The sequence below is a fragment of the Bufo gargarizans genome, chromosome 1, assembly GCF_014858855.1.
Source record: "Bufo gargarizans isolate SCDJY-AF-19 chromosome 1, ASM1485885v1, whole genome shotgun sequence".
Taxonomy (NCBI): Eukaryota; Metazoa; Chordata; class Amphibia; order Anura; family Bufonidae; genus Bufo; species Bufo gargarizans.
Window position 1 is genome coordinate 60510036 of NC_058080.1, and position 23929 is coordinate 60533964.

General features: G+C 48.4%; 1 protein-coding gene across 1 annotated transcript in view; it reads left to right on the top strand.

Annotated features, from left to right (window-relative positions):
• The window catches only part of HTT (huntingtin), a 190318-nt gene extending 167699 nt beyond the window's left edge, over positions 1–22619 (top strand). The window contains 8 exon segments of the mRNA XM_044295709.1: positions 388–543; positions 2056–2246; positions 2381–2495; positions 3594–3807; positions 10388–10493; positions 10754–10916; positions 15751–15911; positions 18984–22619. Of these exon segments, the coding sequence (XP_044151644.1) occupies positions 388–543; positions 2056–2246; positions 2381–2495; positions 3594–3807; positions 10388–10493; positions 10754–10916; positions 15751–15911; positions 18984–19197 (1320 nt within the window). The 3' untranslated portion in view covers positions 19198–22619.
• The last annotated feature ends 1310 nt before the right edge of the window (positions 22620–23929 follow it).

Genomic DNA, 23929 nt, shown 5'->3' on the forward strand with positions numbered 1-23929 from the left:
ATGTAGACGATGCCGCGCCTATAGGGGCAGCCATGTAGACGATGCCGCGCCTATAGGGGCAGCCATGTAGACGATGCCGCGCCTATAGGGGCAGCCATGTAGACGATGCCGCGCCTATAGGGGCAGCCATGTAGACGATGCCGCGCCTATAGGGGCAGCCATGTAGACGATGCCGCGCCTATAGGGGCAGCCATGTAGACGATGCCGCGCCTATAGGGGCAGCCATGTAGACGATGCCGCGCCTATAGGGGCAGCCATGTAGACGATGCCGCACCTATAGGGGCAGCCATTAATGAGTGCAGGGTGTGCTGCACTACAGGCGGTGGTATTGTGAATGCGTTACTCCGGCTCTGCTAAGTCATGCCATCTTTGTTTTCTCCTCCACAGTTACTGGCAGTGTCTGATCTGTTCACCGAGAGAAATCAGTTTGAGATGATGTACACGGCTTTAACCGAGCTCCATAAACAGCACCCGTGTGAGGATGAAATTCTCATCCAGTATCTAGTGCCTGCAATCTGCAAAGCTGCCGCCGTGCTGGGAATGGTAAGATGAGCTCCGACAGCCTGAAGCTCCGTCCTGCGCGGCTGGAGAGAAGAGCTCACTAATTGCCAGGCTGTGCCATCTTAGAGTTGCCCATTCCATTTGCAGTTCTCTCAGGATTGCTATCTGGCAGCAGGCTCGGTGCAGTGGGGGGGGGTGTAGCTGACTGTGTTCTCTTTGCGCAGTGAAGGTCATTTTACTGTCAGTATTAGCCTGATAATGCACATAACACACATTCCACAGTCACTCCCTATCCACAGCGCGGCTCGTAGCGTAACTTCGCTACCCGAAGACAATTAACATAAAGGGGATTCCAGTACTTAAAGGGGTATTATTATCACAGACATTGGGGGCATATCGCCCCGGAACGTGGTGGAGGAGGCACTGCGCATTCACAGCCTCCCTCCATTCATTTCTATGGGGTCGCTGAAATTAGCCGAGCTGGCTCAGCTATTTCTGTCGGCTCCATAGAAATGAATGAGAGCGGTGGCCGCGCAAGCATGGTGCAATCCCATTCAGTTGTATGGGGAGAGCGCTTGGCAGTGGCCGGACCCCGGGAACCCTAGCATTATGCTCCCATTGTCTGTGATGGGAATACCCCTTTAAAGCGGCTGTCTCACTTTAGCAAATGGCATTTATTATGTAGAGAAAGTTATTTCAATGCACTTACTAATGTATTGTGATTGTCCATATTGCCTCCTTTGCTGTCTAGATTAATTTTTCCATCACATTTTTACACTGCTCATTTCCATGGTTACGACCACCCTGCAATCCAGTAGGGGGTGGTCGTGCTTGTACACTATAGGAAAAGGCGCCGGCCTCTCTGGTTGCTGGGACCATGGGGGCGCTTATAGGCAAGCATGTGCAGCAGCTCCCGTCCTGTCCACCTTGTATCTGCTCTGCAGCGGGGGGTCGTAACCCCTGGAAACGAGCAATGTATGATGTGATGGAAAAATGAATCCAGCCAGCAAAGGAGGCAATATGGACAATCACATTACATTAGTAAGGTCTTATAGTAACTTTTTTCTAGATGATAAATGCCACTTGCTGAGGGTAGACAACCCCTTTAATGACTTGATGACCTGCCCTCAGGATAGAGCATCCATATCAGATCAGTGGGGTCCGACACTCAGCATCCCTATCGATCTGCTGTTTAAAAGAGCTGTGGTGCTTGAGTGAGCGCTAGAGACTCTTGTCCTGTGACATCACGTCCATCGGTCACAAGGCCCTTCTTCAGCTCATTCTCGTTCAAGTGAATGGGATTGAGCTGCAATACCAAATACAGCCACTGTACTATGTAAGGCGCTCTATTTGGTATACTATCAAGAGGCTGCACAACCCCTTTAAACAGGTGACTGGCAGGGGTGCTCAGACATGAGCCAGTGATCCCCATTGCTGCGCAGCGACATTGTTAACCCCATAACTCGTGTTGATGGGACTGCGTTGTGGTTTTGCACTTCCATTTCCGGTACTCAGGTGGACTGTATAGAGATAAATGCTGCATTGTTTTCTCAGGACAAGGCTATAGCGGAGCCAGTCAGCCGCCTCCTGGAGTCCACACTGCGGAGCACTCACATGCCCAGCCGCATCGGAGCGCTGCACGGTGTCCTTTACGTGCTGGAGTGCGACCTGCTGGATGACACGGCCAAACAGCTCATTCCTATCATCAGTGACTATCTACTCTCCAATCTAAGGGGCATTGCACAGTAAGTGTCCTACTTGTGAGGTATGACATAGACATCAGTGGGGGATTCAGTCGCCTATCCAATAGGTGCGTCAAAAAAAAAAAAAATTCCTGTAATGTCCTTGAAATAAAATGTCCCCTTTCTTTTACCTCCAGCTGTGTCAATCTCCATAATCGGCAGCACGTTCTGGTCATGTGCGCAGCCGCATTCTATATGATAGAAAACTACCCCCTGGATGTTGGGCCGGAGTTCACTGCAGGCATCATACAGGTACCAAGGCAATGGCTTAAAGGGGTTATTTCATTATATGGAACTGTACTTGCCATTTGCATGCCCCAGTGAACAGTTAGGGCATTTGCATTACATAGAACGGCATCACCTGTAAGGCAATGTGCACGTCCACCGAATGAGCCGAGTACTGGTGGACATGCATGCTCAGCCACTCTCTCCACAACTAGATCCAAGAAGGACACATGGAAGAAATAAATGATGAAAAGGGCACTATAGCAGTCCGGACGCCCACCAGTTCTGGTGTAGTGCTAGTCCGAGGGAGTTTGTCCCCCAGAAAATAAGTGACAAACGAAATCTAAATAGGTTTTTGCAATTGGTGTAGGTTGAGCCTACAAGCAGAAAAAAAACATTAGGAAAATAAACATGCATTCCCGTTACAGCTGTAATGGGGCTGCTGCTCAGGATCCTGTGCATTGTAAGCTCTAGGGCTTTCTGGATGGAATAGAATAGAAATACAGAATATTTGCTGCATGTCCGCTCCTGAAGGACCGAATCTGGTAGAAAATGTAATATTCATACTACTCCTGATAATAAGATCTCTACAAAAGATATGTTTGCACTCCCCTTACGTATTGCTGTCAGCAGTGTAGCATGGTCAAAACTGCTGATAGATTCTCTTTAAGCTAGCTTTGGCTGAAGAGACGGGGGTCAGCCACACATTAGACCAGGGATGGCCAACCTGTGGCTCTCCAGCTGTTGTAAAACTACAATTCCCACCATGCCCTGCTGTAGGCTGATAGCTGTTGGCAGTCCAGGCATGCTGGGAGTTGTAGTTTTGCAACATCTGGAGAGCCGCAGGTTGGCCATCCCTGCATTAGACAATATAACACACCTTATGGACACGACCGTTGCGGATAGTGCATTGACCCATTCATTTCTATGAGGCCACGCGCACATCCATATTTTTTGTGGATCTGTGTTAAGCAAGTTATAGAACGTGTCTTATTCTGGTCCACATTGGGGCCAAAAATATTGATTTCTATTAATGTAAGTGAGGAAAAGGTGGAGTGCACAGAAAACTGTTTTGTGGACCAAAATAAGCCTGAATTGAAGCTGATTTTTGTGTTCTGTCTCCAGATGTGTGGTGTGATGGTGTCCGGGAGTGATGAATCCACCCCATCCATGATCTACCACTGTGTCCTGAGGGGTCTGGAGCGTCTCCTACTCTCTGAGCAGCTCTCTAGGTTGGATGGGGAAGCACTGGTGAAACTGAGCGTGGACAGAGTCAATATGCACAGTCCTCACAGAGCCATGACTGCTTTAGGCCTGATGCTGACCTGCATGTACACAGGTGAGACGGTGCTGTGGACTTGGTGCTAAGGATTTAATTAGAAAACCGTACCTTGTGCTGATCTCGAGGCCCTAAAAAGTGAACCCACTGAACAGATCCTAAAGAAAAAGCGTTTGTGTTTTGAAAAGGCCCCACGCTTCTCCATGGGCAGTGCCTTTAAATTGCCGCTAAGCCCCATTCAGTCGGATGCCAGTGAGGATAATCTGCTGCACCAGACAAGAATAGTACAGTTTCTGGAGCAAGCTTTCAGTAATCATGGACCGTCCTTTTAAAGGGGTTGTCTCACTTCAGCAAATGGCATTTATCATGTAGAGAAAGTTGATACAAGGCACTTACTAATGTAATGTGATTGTCCATATTGCTTCCTTTGCTGGCTGGATTCATTTCTCGTGCATGGCATTGGGGGACACAGCACCATGGGTATATGTCCAACTACCACTAGGAGGCACTAGACACAAAAAGTGTTGGCTCCTCCCAGGTGGGCTATACCCTCTCCACAGGCACGAGGCTATTCAGTTTTAGTCTAGTGTCCGTAGGAGGCAGACCTGTCCTGCTTTTTTGCAGGTTCTGCTGTTTATTTTTATTCTTTTTTTCTCTCTTCCGCAGGTCGGTTTTTTTCCACCGTTATACCTGCTGCAGGCTGGGGCTCCATCGTGTTCCACTTTAGTTGCCCCCCCCTGCGGGCGCGTACTTCGGTACCATCGCCGGTCACCCAGTCCCCACGGACTGCATCCGCAGTGGCTTGCCGGCATTCCCACGGTTCCCGTGTTGAGTCTGCCGAAGGGGTGACCGTGCTGCGCCCGAAGACATCGGATGGTGAGTATATCGGATGGTGAGTATACTCCCCTGTCCCTGTGTCCCTGCCCCAGGGTTAGGTTCCCTTCTGAGGCCAGGGGGATGGGATCCACCTTAGCTGGGGGTCCTGGGGAGCCTCTTCGTTCCTCCTAGCCAACCCCCTCCCCCTCCTGGGGGGGTTATATTCATTTTTTTCCTCCCTTCTTTTCCCCCTCGGTTGGTCTTTTCTCTCCTCCCTGGCCACAGTCTCTCCCTGGCTTCCCCGCTACTTTAGTCCCCGGCTTCTGCCGGGACTAGGCCTCATCTTCTATGGCCTGTCCCCGGCTCCCAGGTGCTCTGTTTGCCCTGATCTGCCTATCCCCAGGTGTCGCTTCTCCCCCCCTACCCTACTCACCTATTTTTATGGTTCGGTGGGCCCTCTGTCGGCCGCGGTTCGCCCCGCCCCCCTTGCTCCATTCCCGGCCGGCTCATAAATCGAGGCCCCGGCTTTTGGGCCTGCTAGGCCGCAATCTTCCCGGCCCCTCCCCCTTGCTTCCCGGGCTTTTCTGAGCCCCGCCCGGCCCTCGGGAGGAGCTATCTCCTCACCCTTTCCTGGGCTAACATGTTTTTTCTGTTGGAGGGGGTGGTTAACCCCTCGATTGCTTCATGTCCCCTGCAGCCCTACTGACCACCTCTTTTTTGGGGAACAGCTGCTGCTGCACCTCTTTGGGGGAACACTGCGTCCGGGTCAGGATAGACAGCCTCTGCTGGCTGCTTTTTGAGCATCTCTTCTCCCAACAGCTCCTCGGTCGCCACGTGTTTTCACGTGCGTCCGCTGTCTACAATGGCTGCCATGTGGTCATCCTGTCCCTGCTGGTGTGCAGTACCTCTTCCCAGATCCCATTGTTTTCCCTGAACAATCTTTTTGTGTAGGTTCCCCATGAATGGGTCCCTCCGTGTCAATGCCATGGGAACCTTGGCCGACTCTCCCTGGCAGTGCCGCTGGTACGCTACCAACCCAAATTGCGGCCACCTCTGCCCTCCCAGGGTCCTCCCTGCAGATGGGGCATGCTCAGTTAGGGGTACCTGCACCCGGGTTCGGCGAGGGGTAGCTCACAGTACACCCTCGGGTGGTCTCAACGGGGTCCCACCCCTCCTCGGCATCCTCGGATCCCCCCCAGGACAGGCCTGAGGCTGGTGACGAATCCTTCCTGTCACCCCATCCGTTGCCTCTGGGGACACCTCTGCACCGATTCCCTCGGAACAGAGCATCAGGCGGTCTTCCTCCATATAGAAGCCCTCTGGGAGGTCAAGACTACGTGCACGGAGGAACCTCTCCTACCTAAACAGGGTTGGTATCCCCTCTAGTGGATTTTCGGATGGTGCTCCCCTGACCGCACAGGTATTCAACCGCACAGGTAAGGCAGCCGTCCCCGTGTTTAGCATACTGAGTCACCTACCCGGTGTCTGATACGTACGCCTTCTCCTTAACAGGGGGGTTCCTGCACCACTGCCATAGGCTGTCCCTGACAAGCCTTCCTGGTTCCCCTATACCAGGGGTTATCCTCTACACATTTGAGAGTGTTTCCGTGGGGTTCCCATCCTGGTGTTGGTGTTCGCCACTCTACCTCATTACGGGAAGTTCCTGTTCTGGGCAAGCGGTTAGCTCGGCTATCGCCTCCTGTAGGTTGGTGAGTTCAGAGCAATTGTACAGCCGCCTTGCCCCTTTTCTTAGGTAGTGTACCTACAGGAGCCATTACTCCTGGCTGGCTCTTTGGTGTTCCATACAGCACTATTTCTCCCTTCCGGGTGAGATATACAGGCCACTTCAATTGCCGTTGCAATTGCACCTGTCTGTTCCCAGCCACTTTGCTCCTGTCATAGGTGGAGTACCTACACCATCTCCTGATGCTGTAGCCGATTCCCCTGGCTTGGCGCTATGGTGTTCCATGCGACACTATTTCTCCCTTCCTGGCGAGATGTACAGGCTGCCTTTAATTGCCGCTGCAATTGCGCCTGTCTGTTCCCAGCCAATTTGCTTCCTTCACAGGTAGAGTACCTACGCCATCACCGGTGCTGTAGCCGATACCTCTGGCGGGCTCTGTTGTGTTCCATGCGGCAACATTTCTCCCTACGGGCGGAATATAGAGGCCACTTTCAATTGCCGTAGAATTGCCCCTGTCCGGTTCAGTTACCTGTCTGTTCCCTGCCGCCTTGATTCCTTAACAGGTGGAGTACCTGAGCCATCTCCGGATGCGGTAGCCGTTCCTCCTGTCCGGCTTTATGGTGTTCCATGTGGCATTTTCTCTCCTTACAGGACGAGATATTGAGGCCTCCTCCTATTGCCGTGGCCATTGCACCTACCTCATCATAGTGTGCACCAAACGGCCATCTTACTCCCTTCATGGGTAGAGTCCCTGAACCGTCTCCGATGCTGCAGCCGTTCAACCTGTCTGGCTTCTAGGGTGTGCTATGCGGCCCTGTTTCTGTTGCCATTGCACCTACCTGATTGTGGTGTGCACCTGTCTTGTTCTTTGTGGTACCGTGCGGCCCTACTGGGTTCCATTGTTAACGCGGTTGCTGTTGCACCTCTCTGGGTCTAGGGTGCACCATGCGGCCACATTGCTTCGATCTTAAATGTAGTTCCTCTAACACAGCCATATTTCTACTTTACAGGTTGTGTACCTGTACCCTCCGTATGCTGTCTCATTCCCAGATGCTGTGGCTATGTTTCCACTCTCCTTAGTTGGCAACATGCAGCCACTTTGCCCATATTTTAGGCGTGTGTTTGTAGTACCCCAAGCGCTGGGCCCTGTGGTGCGGTCTGTAGCTCAGACAGTTTCTGTATCACTGGGTGTTTTCTGCCCACGGGTTCTAATCTGTGCTGCGGATGTTGGTTCCATCCATTTGGTTCTTCCATACATCTGCCACTCCTTTACTGTCGCGCTCATTGGTCTCCTTCTACCTCTCAAGGCACTGTCTGCGCCAGGCCCCCTTCGTTCAGCGTGTGCATGGTTTCCATGTCTGGCAGGTGTGGGCCAGCCCAACCCCCACCTTGTCGGTCTACTGCTACTTCTGGTAGCTCCAGTATATGACTGATCTGTCTGATCCGGCGGGTGGTCCTCATTCAACCACGCTCCCTACTCCGTGGCCAGGTGGTTGTTGGCCTTCGTGCTGTAGTTGCTCTTGCCTTCTCTTTACGGTACTACGGTATGCTGTGCTCCGCGTTACCCCATGTTATAGGGGAGTACTCGCGTTGTTTCCTATTTGCTGAGCGGCCCATTCCTGGTGAAGTACAGGGATCTCCACTGGATCTTCTACCTTGTTTGGACACGTAGCTGGTGGCATCGGCCGCGGCTGCGGTTTTCTGTCATCGCTGGATGTCCGCCACACGGAATCCTTCTGGGTCCACAGCTTTTATCATTGCTGGACGTCCTCCCTGATGGGTCAAGGACAGGACCTCTGAGCGCCACACACACCTGTCTGAATTTTCAGCTGATTGCTCTGGTATCGGACAGGGCCCCGTAGTTCCTTTTGGGTCCAGGTGTTTTCGGTATTCCCTTGTGTTTTCTGCTTAGTTGTGCTACATGGCGGAGGGGCAGTCCTCTTGGACCTTGCCGTCGTCTGCACCTGTCTGGTGCTTTCTCCCCCCTGGAAGTTTTCTGTATGCCGGTCGCAGCTGGTTTCTACATTTCTATGTAGGCTACCCCGGTTTTTTCATGGCGACTTCTGCATTCCTTATGCATATGGATGTCTGTCGTTTTGTGGTACATCCCGAGCTGCTGTACTTGCCCTCTCTGGGACAATGTTTAAGGTTTGCTGGTCAATATTCTTGGTACGGCTAGTTGTCCATGGCCAATGCCCCTTCCCCTATGGTGGTTTCTTTTCGCCTTTCCTGGATATTCTGGCTTGCGTTGTCTTCTGGTGGTTCAGCTTCTGGTTCCTTGTGAGCCCATACTGGGTACTCCTTTCTGGAGTCCCTGTCCCTGTTCATTTGAGGTCCTCTTGGGATTTGTGTCTCTTTTTCCAGCCTCCCACGTCAAGTACCTGGTATTGAGTGGTTTAGTGCTGCGGTTTGCAGTTCCACCGTATGGTCTCCTTCGGGAGGGACCTCCTCCTGTTGTAGGACCTTTCCTCTTTAGGTTTTTTGGAGTGCTCTCCTTCTACTCCCATGTCTCTCAGTCCAGTGTGTCCTGCCGAGGTTGCCTGGCCTGTATCTGGCTTCTTTTTTCCATGATACTTCACATGCCCAGTGTTTCCTCTGGTCTTACGCTTCACGGTGATATCTTGTTTTCGGAGGCTTGCGCCTCGTCTCCTGTTTTTGGGGACGCAGGAGCTATCGTTCTTTTCCTGGTTTTTTACCTACAACCCCCTCCTTCTCCAGGGTTGGCGGTTTCCTCTAGCAGCCTTGGGTTTTCACCTTTACATGGGGCGCTTAGCTTCTTTCCTGGCCTTGCGGTGAGGGGAGTCCCCTCCCTTCACATGTGAGCCTTGCTATGGCTCCCCCACTCGTTTGGTTTTCAGTGCTTCCCTGTTTCTTTTCTCCCCTGGCCTTTCAGGGGATGGCCACAGGTTTTTTGGGTCTGGAACAATGTAGAGCGTTGGGTAGTTTCACCACGCGGTGCTGTCCTAATTTTTTCTCCAGCCCTTGGCTGCGCTCTGTTTCCTTTTGCCACCTTCTTGCATTTGGGATTTTCTTCCAGTCATTTGTCCTGGGGTGCTGGCAGTCTTCCCTGCTTCTTCTGAGGTTTCTTCCTTGTTATGGAACCTCTTGCCCATCTCGTGTTTTTTCCCGTTGGGTCACATGGTTCTCCTGCACCTGTATGCCCAACCGGTGGCGCGTCTCTTCTTTTCCCTCCCTCAGGGACTGCTTTGGGACGTCCCATGGTGCTGTGTCCCCCAATGCCATGCACGAGAAAATTGGATTTTTTGTACTCACCGTAAAATCCTTTTCTCGTAGTAGGCATTGGGGGACACAGATCCCTCCCTATGTTTTTTCTTCCGCTTCTCCGGGCTGGTCTCTTGATCTTTCCCGGTACGGGAGTTGTTGGTTCTTTGCTTTTCTTCTCTCTCCTACTGCTTTTGGTACAAACTGAATAGCCTCGTGCCTGTGGAGAGGGTATAGCCCACCTGGGAGGAGCCAACACTTTTTGTGTCTAGTGCCTCCTAGTGGTAGTTGGACATATACCCATGGTGCTGTGTCCCCCAATGCCTACTACGAGAAAAGGATTTTACGGTGAGTACAAAAAATCCAATTTTTTCTATCGCGTTATATACTGCTCATATCCGGGGTTATGACCACCCTGTAATCCAGCAGCGGTGGCCGTGCATGCACATTATAGGAAAAAGCGCTGGCCTCTCTGGTGGCCGGGACTTTGGGAATGTGCATAGGCCGTTTTTCCTATACTGTGCAAGCACGACCACCACTGCTGGATTGCAGGGTGGTCGTAAGCCCTGGAAACTAGCAGTGTGTAATGTGATGGAAAAATGAATCCAGCCAGCAAAGGAGGCAATATGGACGATCGCAATACATTAGTAAGTGCCTCGTATTCACTTTCTCTACATGATAAATGCCATTTGCTGAAGTGAGACAACCCCTGCTCTGTCGCCATGATCAACCCTACTAATCCAGGCTATATGCCTGGTTTAATAGGGTTGATCATGCTGACAACGCCTTTTTTTTAATCTGGAACCCTTTGTGATATATCTGCATATAATTTATAATGAAATATATTTACAGGTGGATCTCTAGAGGAGAGGACATCCATGCACCGCATGATCACATTGTTTTTGCTGTTTTATGTAGGAAAAGAGAAGTTCAGCCCAGGACGCACGGCAGAGCCAAGTCCTGCAGCACCCGACAGCGAGTCCGTCATCGTAGCCATGGAGCGGGTGTCTGTGCTGTTTGACAGGTATTGATTAGGCAGATCATTGTCTCTTACATGACAGCACATTTTCCAGTCACAGTTCTAGGAAAGCTGGGTGATGAGCCCTTTTTTTTTTTTTTTTTTTATTTATTTATTTATTTTTTTTTTTTTTACACTGAGTGAGCAAGTATCTTAATTTTACTCCTATAGCTGGTTCTGGTGTAACATCTGGACGTCTTTCCCGTAATGAACTCTCACCCCAATGCTCCGGGATTTACGATTATCGTTTCATTTTTCGGTCGTAGGATACGGAAAGGATTCCCATTTGAGGCCAGAGTGGTGGCAAGAATCCTCCCGCAGTTCTTGGATGATTTCTTCCCACCTCAGGACGTGATGAACAAGGTCATCGGGGAGTTTTTATCCAACCAGCAGCCCTACCCGCAGTTCATGGCCACCGTTGTTTACAAGGTAATACGTGATCGAGATAATGGATTTATGGAGAAGCCTCAACTATCCCTGATGGAGCACATGGGGGTCATAGAGCAGGGATGCACCACTGTGTCTCTGCTCATTGTAGTTTACTTGCATTCCTGAAACAGCGGAGTGTTTCTTTACAATGCATGGACACCTCACTAGCTTATCTTCTACTTTCTGGAGTCTCTTCTGGCTTATAGAGGGGGTCCTGAGAGGAGGAGCCCTTGGTATCAAGTCTATATGCCCTAATTTGTTCTCATGAAATAACCCTTTTTAAAGGGGTTTTATCATCTTGGACGTTGGCGGCATATTGCCACGATATGCCACCAATGTCAGATAGGTATGGGTCTCATATCCCTATATCCAGAAGGGGACCCCCTGAAATTAATGGAGAGTGCACCGCGCATGCACAGTGCGCTCTCCTTTCATTTCTATGGGACTTCCAAAAATAGTCGAGTGAGTGTGCTCAGCCGTTTTCAGAAGTCCTATAGAAATGAATGGAGAGCGCTCCGTGCAAGCGTGGACGCCGCTCCATTCATCTTTATGAGACTGCCAGAAATAGTCAAGCCAGCCCTTGGCTGTTTCCAGAACTCCCATAGAAATGAGTAGAGGGTGGCTGCCCTTTGTTCACTTTGGGGGTCCAGTTCTAGACATAGGAGCAGGTCCCAGATGCCGGTCTGACATTGCTGGCATATCCTAGCAATATGCCACCAATGTATGAGATGAGACATAAGTAGTCATTTCACTAGAAATTAAACATATTTGTAATGTATCTTTATTATAAATGATGCCCCCTTCATTACTTCTTACCTACTTTCCCGTGGCTGGACGCGGCGGCGAGAAAATATTGCAGCTGTGTGTGACCATTCATCCAACCTCATCAATGCTATTCTGCTCCGCACCATGCGAGGGGCAGTGCAGGCGCCACATGACTTGTAGTCCTGTCCGCTATGTGGATAAATGGAGAAAATGTTCTCATTTAGCATGCACTTGTACTCCGTGTGCCTCCAGAGCTGCTTTCACAATTCTGCACTCAGCACATGTCTAAGGTTAATATTGTGGAAGACGCCTTAGATGTTAGCAGTCGGGCACAACATATGGCAGCAGTTCCTTTCTATGCTGCATATGAGTTTCTGTAATGTACCTGCAGCGCTTTCTCATAGCCGACAGTTGGTTGAAGCTCATGATTGGGTATAATGGCATCGTCTTTCATGTCTGCTGAGAGTTGCGCAGGAGTGAAAATGCCAAGTCTAAAAGGAGTTCTTTATAGCACAGCCCCTTACACATACATTCATGGTAATGTGTAGAATTTATCCAATATGCGCCTTTCTGGAGCATGTACAACTAGTGTGACCAATAAAATATCTACATTTCTGGTCTGGAGCTGGTTAACATCACAATATGCAGTCTGAACCACAGGTCCCAGCAGTAACTAGCGCTCCAGGTGTTGCTTTCTGGCTTCCAGATTGGTCGACACTTCCCCTTCACCATTCACCTTTTGAAGAGGTTTCCATGTCAAAAGAGGTCCCGCATCATGGACCATGGAGGACAGACTCTCCACACAGGTCTCTCTCTGCAGCTCCTATGCCATTCCCTGGTCTCGGAGGAAGGGGCTGGTACATGTGCAGGTCCGTGTAGTCGGCTGAGTGCCCAATCATTCTCCTCGCTGCCTGATCCTCATTCCTATTGTCCACATAGTAGTCCTCTGTGCTGCTCGTCAGGGAAGCGGCAGAGCCTTTGCCATAGCACAGTAAATATCTGTCTGCTGAGGAAATGGCTGCGCCCTATATTTATGGCTGCCAGAGGGGGAAGGAAACTGACAGGAGACGATATTCACAGCCTTCAGAGGGGGTAGGAGACCAATACCGGGGACTATATTCTCCAACTACTGGAAGGGAAAGAAGGTGGTAATGTGAGGCACAGAGTGACGTGGGCCAACCTATATGCACTTAAAGGGGTTACCCCATCTCGCCATTTATGTAGCTGCCATTCACTACCATGAAAGTTCCTAAAACAGCGACGCACTGGCCTGCTCGGCTGTTTCCGTAAGCCCAGGCTGGTGGTTAGTCCCATTTCGCCCTGGAAATGGCGAGACGGTACAAGCCCTTTTAAGGAAATCTTTCACCACGATTTTGCAATATTATCTCATGGATTCCCGATCTGTATTTTTATTTTATCGCACATTTGCTTTTTATTTTTTTCCAACTTCACCCCTTAAAAAAAATTATCATATGGAATATTAAATGATGGCATTAGAAGTGCACCTTGTCCTGCAAGCCCTAATACAGCTATGTAAGCAGAAAAATAAAGCTATGGCTTTTAGAAGGCAGGGGGAACAGACAAAGATGGAAAATGGCTGCGTCAGGAAGGGGTTAAGTATTGGCAGGAGGCACATGGGAGCATATGTGAGGTGTCGGCGAAGTAGATGTCATTTTACACATATAAGCCTATCCTGACCGAGCTGCCCGGTCATCTGTTTGAGTTGAATCCTAATTGCCCATGTTTCCTGCACGGATGGTGCCCGCAGCGTCTGCCCTGCAGGATCACAACCAAGAGTCCATCACCATCAGGACCCGCAGGGCATGACATTTGCAGCTCAAGGATGTGTGACTAGGCTAAGACTATAATATCCGCTTATGTGGTCAGCGGGGAGTACAGCACAGGCATCGAGTCTTGTAATATGAGCACATTAATCTCCGTAGGCTCCATTTACAGTATAAGTGTTATCCTGGCACCCAGGGCAAATCTGCAGGTGCTGGCGGGAGCGCCCGACCTCTGACACTCACAAGGGTCCTTTCAGCTTTATTCCCTGCACAGTGGTGTCCGCCAAGGGACTGAGCTGCAGTAATAGGGTACAGCCCATGGGTGGCACTGTTTCCAGGAGGGGGGGAAAAAAAGCTGATGCTTCTATGTAATCCTAGATCGAGGGGGCTTGCATGCACTAGTTCTGTCCGTTTCTGAGAAAGCTGGGTGGTTATCTCATCCAGACAAGTAAATGCGTAAATCTGCCTTTTAAGACTGTTCCACTCTCTTATCGCTGCAAAACAAGGCCTATAATAATCCTCTTTATTTATATAGCGCCACCATATTCCGCAGCGCTTTACCGCTTCAGAGGGTTCATGTACAAAACAAGACACCACAACGTGACTGGCTAATATACAGCTGGAACACCAGATCTATGCAGCATTCAGGAGTCTGGGAAAGCTGGGTGACCACCAGCAATGCTGCCATTACGGCTCCTGCCTTCCATGATGGTGACATAAGAGAGGACTGAATACAGTGTTAGCTGTTTAACAAAATGAGACAATTTGATGATAAGGTTACAGTCACACGTTTTTGTAGCCGTTGCAGTCTGAGGTTATTCACATAGCCGGTTTTAACTGCTGCTTGGACAGAAGTGCAGCCGTCTAACGGTAAAAATGGGTACAATAAAAAAAATATATATAATACTCCCTTCATCCACATGCACTCTCGCTGCTCACAGGATGCAGAAGGACCTAATGCTCTCAGCACGGTGACGTCATCATGCTGAGTGCCTCGGGGCCTTCTTACTTGAGTGAAGCAGGAGTGGCCCTGTGTGTCCAAGTGGTTGAGGAGTATTATTTTCAGCATGCTGCACATTACTACTGCTGGGGGCCACTCTGGGGGACATTATTACTGCTGGGGGCAACTCTGGGGGACATTATTACTGCTGAGCGCCACTCTGGGGGACATTATTACTGCTGAGCGCCACCCCGGGGCGACATTATTACTGCTGGGGGACATTATTACTGCTGGGGGCCACTCTGGGGGACATTATTACTGCTGGGGGCCACTCTGGGGGACATTATTACTGCTGGGGGACATTATTACTGCTGGGGGCCACTCTGGGGGACATTATTACTGCTGGGGGACATTACTACTGCTGAGCGCCACTCTGGGGGACATTATTACTGCTGAGCGCCGTTCTGGGGGGAGATTTTTATCTTTGCTGGAGTCATGGTGGTTGCGTGCAGCCTGGCTGTACATAGCGGCAGTGAACAAGGCTCCAGCAGTGTCAGGGTAGATGTCACCACTGCAGGGGTTTAGTCCTATGTACTGTTCAGCAGCCGAAAGCACCAGTGCAGAAATGAGTAGTGTTGAGCGAACTTGTGTTTTAAGTTCGGCGCCTAAAGTTCGGGTTATCAAAGAATCGCGTTATGGATTCTAAATTCCGTTGTGGTCTGTAGTAGCGGAATCCATAACGCGATTCTTCGATAACCTGAACTTTAGACGCCGAACTTAAAACACAAGTACGCTCAACACTAGAAATGAGCAAATGCAATGTAAAATTCATTCATTTCTACCCAGTGTCAGGCTGCATAGTCGGGCATCTTCTGCATCTTTTCCCCTTGTCTGTAGTATTTTCTGACGCTGTTGGAATCCTTCTATTACTTATTGCTAATGTAATGGGCCATAACCAGGTCTGTGCAGCATGAAGAGGCAGTCTGTTGTACAGCAGATAGAACTTCCTATGATCGCCCTAATACATTTACTCGCAGTGGTAACCAAGGATTGCAAGAAGTAAAAGGGTTCCTCATCTTACAGCAAATTCCTAGGAGGTGGAAGGTGCACCCTTGGGATGCCCACCTTGTCCTGCTGCTACATCCAGAGAATGACACCTCTCTATTCACTTTCTACTTGGATGTGCTCACCGTGCCGAGTGGAACAGGGGACCTCCCCCGATAAGGCATTCATGGCATATCCTGCGAGGAAACATATAGCATGCACCTATATAATGTAGAACAGATAGGACAGTTGCTGCCTGTTGATGGCGCTGCTCAATTCATGATCTGCATCTTCTTTGCAGGTGTTTCAGACGCTACACGCCACAGGACAGTCCTCTATGGTGCGCGACTGGGTCATGTTATCCCTCTCGAACTTCACGCAGAGGACGCCGGTCGCCATGGCAATGTGGAGCCTCTCCTGCTTCTTCGTCAGCGCTTCAACCAGCAAGTGGATCTCTGCAATGTATCCTTAATCCGCCTATTCTGCTGTAAGCACAGGTCAATGCCACGCTGGATGAGGAACGTGCAGATTGTATTTGCCCTGTCTCTGTCGGCGCCGGCATCATGCCAGTGCCGCAATATACAAGTGTCTGTACTGTATGGTTCTAGCATCGTCTTGGAACAATGCAAGTACAAAGCTTTTACACATCCGCCCCTTGTAATGTGAGGATGAGGAATGCGATCCGCTGACCTAGCAGACTGGGGAGGCAATACTAACGTGACACATTGTCTTGGGGTTTAGATAATAAGGGAGATCACATGTCTGTCACTTGTTAATTATTAATAGCGGCTACCCCCTTGCGGTAAACACCCTCCGTGTGAGAGAGGGATTGTGCGTTCTGGACTACAGAAGCGCACGGCATTATCATGATTGATACTGCTGTGTGTCTCTGCCTGACCCAGCTTTATGTAAGTGTGATCCCGTTATAGAAAGGTCAGGCAGAGGCACACAGCACTTTCAATCATGATAATGCCCTGCGCTTCTGTAGTCCAGACCGCACAATCTCTCTCTCACACGGAGCGTGATTCCCGCACGGGACACACTCATGTGAAGAGCCCTTAATAGGACTGCCTACTACAGACAGTTCATTGTAAGGGTCACCCCCCCCCCATCAAAAATTGTCCTGCTTTTGACATTGTGATCCACTGTGATCTGTGGAGGAAGTTCTTAAAGGGTTATACCCATCTCAGACATTGGTGGCATATCACTAGAGTATGCCACCAATGTCCAGTGCTGGTCCCACCACTGGGACTCTTTGCCATGTCCAGAATGGGGCTCCTTAAGTGGAGGAGAGTGTACCACACATGCTCAGTGTACTCTCCATTTACTTACGTGGGAGTTATGAAAATAGCCACGCGAGCGCTGTTCTATCTAGAAGTCCCATAGAGGTGAATAGAGAGTGACGTGGGCATGCGTAGCCACCTCTCTATTCGCCGCTATGAGACTGCTGGAAATTCCCGAGCCAGATGTGGGACCTGCGCCCAGGGGTGCTTCTAGCCCTTCTGGTGCATGAGGCAAAAACTGAACCCTTCCCCACCCCCAAAGCCAATTTCTTAACCTAACCCCTTTGCCACAATGAAAGCACTCATTGCCCATGGCACTTCCGCTGTCGCTCTCTTGCCCCCTACTTGGTGCCTCACCTGGCCTCATTGGTGGTGCACCCCTGCCTGCGCCTGTCTGACATTGGTGGCATATCCTAGCGATTCACCACCAATGACTCAGATGAGACAACCTCTCTAAAGTGGTTATCCCATCAGAGACAGCTCATTTAAAAGAGCAGCCACTAGCAAAATCTGGGAAGCTGCAGCCACCCAGAAAGTGTAGTCCTACACGGCGGAGATTCAGGTGAATGGTGGTCCTTGTAATACAAGAACAGTTCCTCCAGAACGGGAGACTCTTACAGAGCAGTGATTGGGCTTTTTTAGTTGTTTTCCCCTTCTATTGATGTCCTCCGAGGGCATATTGACCGGGTTTGTATTCATGCGCTTTAAAAGAATCTAAGCTACCGTGTGCCATGTAATCACACGTGTACCTTTCAGCTCACAAGGCCGCCCATCCGCCACCTACTGTGTAGACTATTCCCAACCACATCCTTTGGAACCAAAATGGCACCCACTTCCTTACCTGTTCATGGCTGCATTCTCTTTGCGCAGGTGTAGGATCGGTTTAGCTACTGTACGGCGCAGGCGAATAGGCAGCTGTGGACGGGTAAGAAAGCAGTCACGTCATTGAACCACGTGACTTATGCCATTTTTGTTCCCCTGGACTTCACAATTTCTCTTCTCGTCCTCCTTCTTATCTGGTAGTCCTGAATATTACCAGTCTATAACATCAAGTCAATGAAGTAAAGGATCCCAGCAGACGTGACTTGATGCTCATAGGAGTTTTATTGCAAGATAACAATATGTCCCATATTCTAGGATGCGTTTCGGCAAAGATGGCCTTTTTCAACAGGTTAGTATCCATTGCAAAGCACACACTTATATACACACACCTCATGAGGATAAGGTCCCTCCCCATGACGTCAAACACCCAAAAGTGGTGGTGCATACAAAGTAACAGAAAAAGGGGAACTAATAATGGTAACCATATGTCGGCATAAGGAATGTATCAAAACACATTTATACATTATAAATATCATCTCAGCTGAGAGATCCTTCACTGGGTAGTTGATGTCTAAAAGATAACAATGATGTATGTTAGATATCCAGAAATAACAGAGATTATGCATAGGTAGACAGAAATTGCAATCTTAAATGTGCATGATTTCATAGTCCCTGTTGAGACCTCTTGGGTGTAGGGTATCAAGGGTATGGATCCAGTAGGCCTCCCGGCGTAATAATAATTTCCTAATGTCGCCTCCCCTTCTGGGTCTGGTGACTCGTTCTATTACCTGGAACTTCAATTGGGCAATGGTGTGTTTGCACTTCTCAAAATGGGAGGGAATTGGTAACAACAAATTCTGAATCCTAATAGTGGACTTATGCTTTCCAATACGATCTCGGATGGCCTGCATTGTTTCTCCAATATATAATAACCCACATGGACATTTTATTAGATATATGACATTACTAGACTCACAGGTGAAAATACATTCCTTATGCCGACATATGGTTACCATTATTAGTTCCCCCTTTTCTGTTACTTTGTATGCACCACCCCTTTTGGGTCTTTGACGTCATGGGGAGGGACCTTATCCTCATGAGGTGTGTGTATATAAGTTTGTGCTTTGTAATGGATACTAACCTGTTGAAAAAGGCCATCTTTGCCGAAACGTGTCATAGAATATGGGACATATTGTTATCTTGCAATAAAACTCCTATGAGCATCAAGTCACGTCTGCTGGGATCCTTTACTTCATTGAACATGGAACTGGTCCTGGTCCCGTGCGGCGTGCATCCTAGCGAGTGCTGGACGATTTTTTTATTTATTTTTTATAACATCAAGTCATCAGTATACCATAATGGGCAATGCCTGAGCGCAAAGCTTGGCACCTCTCTCTTTTCAATGTGATTGCCTTAACCTTCATTACAGTTTACCGCACGTGATCAGCAGAATGGGCAAATCGGAGCCCGTGGACATCAACCTGTTCTGCTTAGTGGCCATAGACTTTTACAAGCATCAGATAGATGAAGAACTGGACCGCAGAGCCTTTCAGTCGGTGTTTGAGCTGGTGGCGGCCCCCGGGAGCCCCTATCACAGTCTGTTGACGTGCTTACAGAATGTGCACAAGGTTACCGTCTTCTAAGCACTTTTATGGGCGAGGCTGGCATTTACCAACAGAAGCAGAGACGGCAACACGAGGGACGGCCCTGCGCCTGTACCGACATCTCCTCCGCGGTCCTGAACGCTCTCGCCCAACCCCACCCCGGAGTCTCCGAGACTCGCACTCTGCTCTGAATGTCGCTTCTTGTAAATATGTTCTGATCGCAGTTAGTTTTTTTTTTTTCTTTCTTTCTTTCTTTCTTTAATACAGTGAATGTAAATGTCCTGTTCATCGACACGTTGTACTCCTGGGAGTCTGTGACAACACAAACCTGCACCAGTCGGTCGTTGTACTCGCCCACCTCCCCTTAGGATACATTAGTAACACTTTGTGGAGTGTCCCGACAGTGGCACATGGAACCGCGTCATTAGCCTCAAGTGACGGCCACGTGTGACAAGTATTAACGGAGGGTGACGTCTTTAAAGCCCACCTCCACTGCTGCGACTGCAGACACATACTGTAATGAGTATTTAAAAAGTGTGTTACCGGTAATTGCTGTGTTTGCAGCCGCTCCACCATTAGTGTATTCTTCAGACTGTGATTTTTCAGGTTGCCCGGTAACTAGTGTTGAGTGAACTTGTGTTTGAAGTTCGGCGTCTAAAGTTCGGGTTCAGGTTATCGAAGAATCACGTTATGGATTCCGCTACCACGGACCGTAACGGAATTTAGAATCCACAACGCGATTCTTCGATAACCTGAACTTTAGACGCCGGACTTAAAACGCAAGTTCGCTCAACACTACCGGTAACCACTCAACATCCTGTCTGGGTGACTACCATTTGAGCGCACGTACAGGAAGTTGCACCTTATTTAGACTGTACAGAAAAATCAAGGCAATGGCTGGCGCAGAAAGTGATGGGAAATATGTGCCCCCCCCCCTGTATACTGAGGGAGACTGGGGGGGCGAGACGAGACGTAGCAGAGGATGATGGGTGTTCACGTCAGCTACATGTTGTACTCCTGCAACTGGAAAGGTTGTGTTGCTTTTCCAGCAGACCTGGGGCATCTGTGTGTAACGGGCATTGCAGTAATCTCCTGATCTCCTTCCCTTAATTTCAGTATAATTGGTTTTAACTCTTTCTATGCCATGTAAGATATGTATAATTGTAAAACCTACTGCTCCAATTACAAAGCCACTCTGCTTTCTTGTCATTTTGTGGCCCAAACAAAAAAGAGATTTTGTCATCCCATTAAAAAAAAGTTAATAGAAGTGGTCACAGGGCTGGATCCACGGAGGGCGAGATGTCATGTTTTATTATATGGATGCTCCGCGTCAAATTGTTTTTACTTGCGTTTATGGAATTGGCTAAAAGTGACGGCACCTAAAGGGGAATTCTAATTAAAACTATATTCTGATAGAAATCATAAGGGGTCAGGTGCTTCACAGCAGATCGGGTCTGTTATTTTTAAGAATCGGGGTTGTCTTGGCAACGTAACCTCCACCAATGTGATATTATGAATATAGAGTCTGACAACATAGGGTTTGTTTGTAGTCTGTAACCACGGAGACACACAGGTCTCTACATAGGAGCTGTATACACAACACGGTAGGCTAAAAGTGTACATACCCTAAAAACTGCACTGAAAGCAGAAACTGCTCGTGTACTTTATTAAATTTTTTTTATTAATTTGTTTTGTACTTTCAAAAAAATGTAAGGGAATGTGTCATCAAAAAAATGACCTACAGTTTAAATCATGTTTTTTTGTTAAACATATATTTTTTTGAATTTTTGATGTTTTTTTAATAATTTTTGGCCAAAGTCAGAATGAACAGCAGCTTACCTCATTGACTTCTGTAGGGGAATTTCTAGGCATGCTCTGTGACCTGTGCAGAGGTCAGGAGGGAGTAGATGAGCTGTAATATCACCTGTTATGTATTGTTATCTAAATAGTTACCTATATATAGATAATATCTGTCATTGTAATCCTGACTGTGATGATAATACGATGGCTACTGAAAAGTGACCTATACAGAACAGGAAGCCTAAACATATTATTAGGCCCAGGGGTCAGTGCAAAAACTGCAGGATTTTTAGTGTATATTTATTTTTAACTTAGATAATGGTATGGAAAATTAAAACTAAAATCACCATAAATTCTAAAAATATATTTAACATAAAAGCATGATTTAAATAATTGATCATTTTCTGGTGACCCGTTCCCTTTAATTGTTAATATGAATTGAAGACCTTACTTACTGAAAGTCTGGAGGCAGGACATAAGAAACCAGCTGTATGTGTGTAGAGGTGGCTGTGCTTGTGCAGCGCTCTCCATTCACTTCTATGGGACTTCCAGAAATAGCGGCGCGCGCTCTCAGCTATTTTCAGAAGTCTTATAGACGTGAATAGAGAGCGCTGCGCATGCGAAACCACAGTGCCTGCTTCCGCTACAGGCACTATCTTTACATGTAGAATTTGCCAGCCAGAATGACTTAAAAATTTTAATTTTTAATTCATTAATTTTAAATATCTAACAGCGCATTTAACATTTCGTATTCCTGCTCCTGCGCTGGGTGGTTTGTTACATGTCCACTGGATCCCATTAGGCAATCACAACACGGCTCTCATTTGTATGACATTATTCGCAGTAGGGCCTATGACAACCCTAACCTTGCGGAACTTATAGGGCTCCTATAAGTCTTTCTTATAGGAGGCCTGAAACCTTTCTGGAAGACTTGTTTACAGGGATGACGACAACATGAAAACCTACCACATAACTATGGAGACCTGCTCCCTTCCTGAATCTACTTCCCTGACCCTTCAGTTTTTAAAAATCTGCAGCATGCTCATCTGTTGCGGGTTTGTGACCGATTTTACCACTTTCCATGCAAATCTGCTGCAAGATCCACGGTGGATCCGGACCCTGAGTACAGCAAGTGTAAGAGTGGGAGCCGCTCTGTCCAGTCCCCTGTACAGCTCGTATCCCGTCAGCCATCTCCATGGGACTTGGTCCCTGCATGTTGTTTTGGGCCCATTCATTCCCTCTTAAGGCCTCATGAACACGACCGTTCCGTGCATTGGGGACCGCAACTTGAATGGATCCGTCCGCAGCGCAAAAGAAAAATAGAACATGTTCGGACAGAAACACCACGGAAGAACTCCGTAGTGCTTCCGTGCAAGTGAATGGGTCCACCTCCGTGATGCGGGGAGCACACAGCCGGTGCCCGCATATTGGCCAGACAACGGCCGTGTGCATGAGGCCTAACCCATAACTCAACTCGCGTTCTTCCGGCATTTCATGGAACCAGACCACTTTGTAATCTTCCCTGGACTATGATGGGAAATCACCGGAGTCCGAACGCTGTTTGTTTTCAAAGTATAACAGAGAATATATTACGATGTATGTTTAAATTAAAGATTGCTGGTTATATTGCACATGAGAATTAAAGAATTGTTCAATCGTCAGATGTCGTCTTTTATCCTAAAGTAAGAGTTACAGTCCGCATCGGTTTTATTGGCTATACCGCAGACTGCCTCTCCGTGCGGCACAGGCTTGTTTTAGGCCTCTCCTATTAGCCAACAGGAAGCATGAAATGTCCAAGAAGTAATAGATGAACAGAAGCAAGGAAGCTACATGCCATCAGTGAGAAGGTGGAGATATTGGGAGCGATGTATCAAAACCAGTGCAAATGGATTTACCCACTGCAGCCAGTCATGTTTTATTTAACGCAAACCTGTCATCAACGTTATGCTGCCCATAATAACTGCAGAATAAAGAAGAGACAGGTGAGATGATTTCAGCGGTCTGTCATTTATAAGTTAAAAGTAAGTGGTTCCTGAGAACCAACATCACAATCATTGCAGACTGGGCCTGGAAAAGAGTCACAGCCACCTGAGAAGAGTCCTGGTTATTCATGAAGTCCTGCTCTCCCGCCCACCTGCTGGTTTTCTCTCTAGGGCGGAGAGAGCAGGAGATTATGTATATCCATGACTCTTCCCAGGTACAGTTGACTCTTCTCAAGGCCTGGGCTGCAATGAATATGATGCTGGTTCTCAGCAACCACTTACTATTAGCTGATGAGTGACACACCGCTGACATCAGCATTTCAGTCACTAATTTATGCTGCCCTCAGTGAGATCAGCATAACGTTGATGACGGGTTCCCTTTAAAGAATGGGCACTGGAATTGGGTTGCCAAAAAATGGTTGGATGGAAAAACTGAAGCAGAATACTGGATCTGGAAAGCACAAACCTTTTTTATTTATTTTTTTATTTTTTTGCGGCCCATATTCAGAATCATTCATTTCTATGTGGCTGGGGGGAAAAACCCAGAAAGGACTGTGTGCATTCCGTTTCCATATGTCAGTTCCGCTAAAAAATATTTGTCCGCATTACGGACAAGGATAGGACTGTATCCACAAAATACAGAATGCACATGACCAGTATCTGTGTTTTGCAGATACGCAATTTACGGACCGCAAAACATCTAGCGGTCGTGTGCATGAGCCCTTACTCTGACTCCTACACACAGTGGAAGGCAATTCGGTAATCCTCCGTATGTTTGCCCTTTATGTTCTGCATGCCGCACATAGAACGTAACCACTCTCATTTCAAAGGCCTGTCACATGGATTTGGAGTAGATCTCTTAGGAGAGGACCTCATGCACACAACTGTATGTGTTTTGTGGTCTGCAAAACACTGATCCCCCCCCAAAAAAAAATGATGACATAGGGAAATAGGATGCACCTGGAGTAATTTCAGTTTTTTTTTTTTTT